This window comes from Oncorhynchus gorbuscha, linkage group LG20 (assembly GCF_021184085.1).
Source record: "Oncorhynchus gorbuscha isolate QuinsamMale2020 ecotype Even-year linkage group LG20, OgorEven_v1.0, whole genome shotgun sequence".
NCBI lineage: Eukaryota > Metazoa > Chordata > Actinopteri > Salmoniformes > Salmonidae > Oncorhynchus > Oncorhynchus gorbuscha.
In genome coordinates, this window is record NC_060192.1 from 19,495,385 (window position 1) to 19,501,405 (window position 6,021).

At 43.2% G+C, this 6,021-nt stretch overlaps 1 protein-coding gene across 1 annotated transcript; it reads left to right on the forward strand.

Annotated features, from left to right (window-relative positions):
- Positions 1-3,935: 3,935 nt before the first annotated feature.
- On the forward strand, positions 3,936-5,488 carry LOC124006934 (vasotocin-neurophysin VT 1). Its single transcript, XM_046317122.1, has 3 exons — positions 3,936-4,150; positions 4,693-4,894; positions 5,049-5,488. The coding sequence occupies exons 1-3, from the start codon at positions 4,031-4,033 to the stop codon at positions 5,186-5,188; spliced, it is 462 nt and encodes a 153-aa protein (XP_046173078.1). The 5' UTR covers positions 3,936-4,030; the 3' UTR covers positions 5,189-5,488.
- The last annotated feature ends 533 nt before the right edge of the window (positions 5,489-6,021 follow it).

A 6,021-nucleotide genomic window follows, 5' to 3' on the forward strand; every position in this document is an offset into this window, starting at 1 on the left:
CTTAAAACTTTCCATCTTCTCCACTGCTGTCCCTACGATGTGGATAGGGGGATGCTCACTCTGAAGTCCACGATTATCTCCTTTGTTTTGTTGACGTTGACTGAGAGGTTGTTTTCCTGACACCACACTCCGAGTGCCCTCACCTCCTCCCTGTAGGTTATCTCGTTGTTGATAATCAAGCCCACTACTGTTGTGTCGTCTGCAAACTTGATGATTGAGTTGGAGGCGTGCATGGCCACGCAGACGTGGGTGAACAGGGAGTACAGTAGGGGGCTGAGCATGCACACTTGAGGGGGCCCCAGTGTTGAGGATCAGCGAAGTGGAAGTGTTGTTTCCTACCTTCAACACCTCGAGGCGGCCCGTCAGAAAGTCCAGGACCCAATTGCACAGGTCGAGACCCAGGGCCTCCAGCTTGATGAGGAACTTGGAGGGTACTATGGTGTTGGTACTATGGGTACTACTTGCTCAATTGGTGACTGACTAAACACTTTTTTGCCCCACTGTACATCCTGTTTGAGCTTTTGCCTTTAAGACGGAAGGAACAAGCATCGTCGTGGTTGGATTTGCCAAAGGGAGAGCTTTGTATGCATCACAGAAGTTAGAGTATCAGTGGTCGAGGGTTTTGCGCATGCGCATAGCGCAATCAATATGCTGGAAGAATTTAGGTAGACTTGTTCTCAAATTTGCATTGTTAAAATCCCCAGCTACAATAAGTGGGGCCTCAGGATGTATGGTTTCCAGTTTGCATATAGTCCAGTGAAGTTCCTTTAGGGCCGTCTTGGTGTCTGCTTGAGGGGGAATGTACACAGCTGTGACTATAACTGACGAGAATTCTCTGTTGGCGCGATGCATGGAGAAGCCCGGTGGCTGAACCAATTCCTACAGCATATCCCGAAAGAGCCATGTTTCCGTGAAACAGAGACTGTTACAATCTCTGAGATCTCTCTCCGGAAGGCGACCCTTGCTCAAATTACATATACCTTGTTGTCAATAGATTGGACATTGGCTAGTAGTATACTCGGGAGCCTGGTCAGGTGGCCGGTTCACCTGCCCCTTCTGCGACGTCATTGTTTTGGATCGTCTACTGGAATTATCTCCATTGTTCTGGATGGTGGTCCAAACAGAGGATCCGATTCAGTAAAATCTTATTCCTGGTCGTAATGTTGGTAAAGTTGACATTGCTCTTCTATCCAATAGTTATTCCAGGCTGTATGTAATAAGACTTAAGATTTCCTGGGGTAACAATGTCAGAATACGTTAAAAAAAATACTGCATAGTTTCTTAAGAACTCGAAGCGAGGCGACCATCTGTTGGCTCCAGAGATGGTCGCCAGTATGGCGAGCAGTATGTTGGCACCATACTGTTCTTAAGCTCAGGTGCATCCTGCTTCTATTGATCATCCTTGAGATGTTTCTACAGTCGTGGCCAAAAGTTTTGAGAATGACACAAATTAAAATTTTCAGAAAGTCTGCTGCCTCAGTGTCTTTATATGTTTTTGTCAGATGTTACTATGACATACTGAAGTATAATTATGAGCATTTCATAAGTGTCAAAGGCTTTTATTGACAATTACATGAAGTTGACGCAAAGAATCAATATTTGCAGTGTTGACCCTTTTTCAAGACCTCTGCAATCCGCCCTGGCATGCTGTCAATTAACTTCTGGGCCACATCCTGACTGATGGCAGCCCATTCTTACATAATCAACGCTTGGAGTTTGTCAGAATTTGTGGGTTTTTGTTTGTCCACCCGCCTCTTGAGGTTTGACCACAAGTTCTCAATGGGATTAAGGTCTGGGGAGTTTCATGGTCACGGACCCAAAATATCGATGTTTTGTTCCCCAAGCCAATTAGTTATCACTTTTGCCTTATGGCAAGGTGCTCCATCATGCTGGAAAAGGCATTGTTCGTCACCAAACTGTTCCTGGATGGTTGGGAGATACGGCCTTGATCCCGGGCTGTGTCGCAGCTGGAGCCCGGTCTTGAACCCTATCGAACATCTCTGGAGAGACCTGAAAATAGCTGCGCAGCGACGCTCCCCATCCAACCTGACAGAGCTTGAGAGGATCTGCAGAGAAGAATGGGAGAAACTCCCCAAATACAGGTATGCCAGGCTCCTAGCGTCATACCCAAGAAGACTCAAGGCTGTAATATCTGTCAAAGGCGCTTCAACAAGGTACTGAGTAAAGGGTCTGAATACTTATGTAAATGTAATATTTTTTATTTTGAATAAATTTGCTAACATTTCTAAAAACCTGTTTTTGCTTTGTCAGTATGGGGTAGTGTGTAGACTGATGAGGGATTAAAACCAATCTATTTCAGAATAAGACCAATTTAACTAAATCTGGAAAAGTGAAGGGGTCTGAATACTTTCTGAATGCACTGTAAGTGCTGTACGATGTCGGTCTCTCCACACACACAGGCACACACTGTCCCCTGACGCATCTCTGCGTTGGAGTCTGACTTCTGACCCTCTTCAGAGATGGTCTTTGATGCCTTGTTTGTCACTTCTTCTCTGAGTAATTGTTGTAACGAGACACTTATTGAGATTTTACTATTCCAATGCCAGTATGATACACAACAAGCCACCTGTTATGACATTAAGAATTAACACTCATTTAGAAAGGCACATTTGAATTTCCAATAGCTTGATATATTCCTAAATAATGGTGTCAAATGGCACTGCATAAATATGGTTATTTAAAACCTTACACTAGCTATAGCTTTTTTTTTATCTGTCCCTTGCCATGTCCTACTGATATGGTTTATTCCAAGGTACTGGAGAGCTACTCTCATATAGACGATTGTTACATTCAGAATGGTTTATTTCCCAGTTCTCTCACCACTGCCATAACTCTACAGTAGACTATGTATGGAATCATTGGGCAGTCTAAGAAATGTGTGTGCCAAGCTGCACCATTGGCTAATCTACCCAACATCATTAGGACGTCTGTATCTTCTACCACACCATGTGCTGTACTAAACTGTACTAGTTGTACTGGCTGTATTTTTTTTACATCACAGCATTACCATGAAGCCATAGGGGTGGGGGTAGAAATTGTTCTTTTTGCTCCATCCGTTTGATGGCTCCCCATGACTTCTCACTATTGCTCCATTTTGTTTGTCGCCTTGCATATGAATGGCTGGTTTAGTGTAACAGTCATAAATATTCAGAGCAATTAGCCTTGTCATCCCTGTAAAGGGACTGACAGCATCTTCTCATAATCAGAGGTCCTGGTTGATGTGCCTTAAACAAAATGGAAGATTTCTGATGCAGCTCATCACCCTGGGTCTTCGCTGCTTGCTCTGTCTGTCTGTCTGTCTAATAGCTTGTCACAAGCACACCACTCTGGATCAATGTCACACCGTTTGTTTCTCCATCACTCACAGTTCTTTCTTGGCCATCCCTCTTCTCAGTCTGTCCTATGATTGGAATGCAAAGGGTTAATTAAGGGGAGACAACTTGTATGACCTAAAATGAGATTTAAGAACAAATGATCTGTATGTTGTAAAAATACAGGTTTAGGATATTTTTTTGAGACAATTATTAACCTCATTGGCAATATATGGAGTTGAATGGTTCCATTTCTTTGTAATGCATCTTATTGGAATGTCTATAGCTTCACATAATTTCAAGGCAATATCCATTTGGTCTGACAGTGGGCAGGTGTAAAGGGTAGTCTCCCGTCAACTCCTTGAAGTATACAGACAGACGGTTTCAAACTGTCAGGCTCATCCATCTTATTCTAAGTGTCATTCCTCTATTCTAATATACTTTTTATAATCCAAATGGGAGAGATTAATTTTGAAAGCTGAGTCATCAAATATCAGATCGGACATTGGGGGTGGACCCATTGGGGTGCAAAGTGTTGTGGTGACGTAGGCGCAAAGCGTAAGCTTTATCAATTGGTACGATCCCTATAAATAACGGAAAGTTCCTAGCAGACATTCGAAAAGAAAAACCGAGCCCTTTGAAAGAGTTCAGTTGTAGCCGACAGTATCAATTGGACGAAGCACTTCAGACTGAACAAGATGCCATATTCTACGTTTCCACTGCTGTGGGTCCTGGGGCTCCTCGCGCTCTCCTCCGCGTGCTACATCCAGAACTGTCCGCGAGGCGGGAAGCGCTCTTTTCCTGATCTTCCACGACAGGTGAGTTTATTCGTCGATTTAAAAATGGGAAGTAAAGTTACTGATGTGTTCCCAAGTAAGTTTATTTTTTTAAATATATTTTTTTAGTTCGTTTATAGTTACAGTAACGAGTGCTTTGGTGTTTATGAAACTTTATTGGTGCAAATAACCTATTGCTTGAATTAAGAAGCCTATTTATTCGAATCAGTTAGGCCTATTTATGAAACTGAAATCATTGTCAGATTAGTATCAAAGCAGCTTCGTGTGTATAGCCTATACGCTGCCACATTCATTGCGCAAAATAGGGATGATTTTGGCGACATAATGGTCCTTCATGTGACTCCTTGCTCATGCTTGCAAAATTAAATCATGGCTCAAAGTAGGCTAGATACTAACGTTATTCATTTCAACCTCAAATGCAGTAATCAGCGGGAATTATACATGCAGGTGTTGTGTAGCCGTGTTTCCAATGCGCTATGGTCGTGCGTAATGGCCAAAAGGCACCGTCTGCTGGCCACTCTACCATTAGCACAGGGATTAACAATGGATGCTTTCATTTCCAGTGCATGTCGTGTGGCCCCGGGGACAGGGGCCGCTGCTTTGGCCCCAATATCTGCTGTGGGGAGGGAATGGGCTGTTACATGGGCTCCCCAGAGGCAGCTGGTTGTGTGGAGGAGAACTACCTGCCCTCCCCCTGCGAGGCTGGAGGAAGAGTGTGTGGCTCTGAGGGAAGCTGTGCTGCATCCGGAGTCTGCTGTGACTCAGGTAAGACAATTAGTCAGTAAATTGAAAGGTGAGCTTTGAAAAACAGTTGCTAAAATGTTTTACTAATGGGAGGTGACTTGTGCACTTACTTGAATCCAAATATATTTTTGCATCATCCACTTGTCATAATACTATTGAACTTTTTTTTTTACAGAGAGTTGTGCGCTAGACCCAGACTGCCTAGAGGACAGTAAACGTCAGTCACCCAGCGAACAGAACGCTGCCTTAATGGGTGGTTTGGCAGGAGACCTGCTGCGGATCCTACATGCCACCAGCAGAGGGAGACCTCAGTAACCAACCACTGCCCATCCCTCACCTGAACACACCCAGAATAGAGCTTAAATTCACCATTTCACATGCACTACTACAAAAACAAACCTCACACAGATTCACAGACACACAGCAGAAGTAGAGAGCAGGCTTGCTACGTAAGGGTGAAATTTATCAGCTCTACATGAATGTTTACTGTGTGCTCAGTAGCCTTCAGTAAGTTGTAATTTCTAATGCTTCAACTCAAATATGCATTGTGCAATCTACTGGGGTGGAAGGGATGTAAATATGTAGTTAATAAATATTTTCTTGCACTATTAAAATGTGTATTTTCTATGGCTTACTGAGAGGTACAGTAACAGGCAAACAGCAGCTTTATAGGGATCGTTCACCACAAAAACAAAGGGGTTCTTGTCAGGGTTGGTGACAATAACTATGTCTAATTTCAAGTGAATTTATTAATTGTTTTGCATTCCTATGGAGCACATTTTTTCATTCAAGTCTGGAATACCAAGCAGGTAGCCTACCAGTTAGAGCGGTGGGCCAGTAACTGAAAGATGGCTAGTTCGAATCCCCAAGCCAACAAGGTGAAAAATCTGTTAATATGCCCTTGAGCAAGGAACTTAACAATAATTGCTTGAGTGTCCCCGTTGACCCTGGCCGTGACCCCACTGAGGGTGTCTCAGGGAGAGTGGGCTAAGCAAAAAATAAATTTACAATTCACACTTGTACATGTGTGAAATAGGACAAATAAGCACCTACCAAATTATTATTAAGATTTGGCACCATAATCTTTGATTTTAGGATGAACTTTCCCTTTCAGGTGATACTACAATGTGGGTGTATTAAAAAGCTGA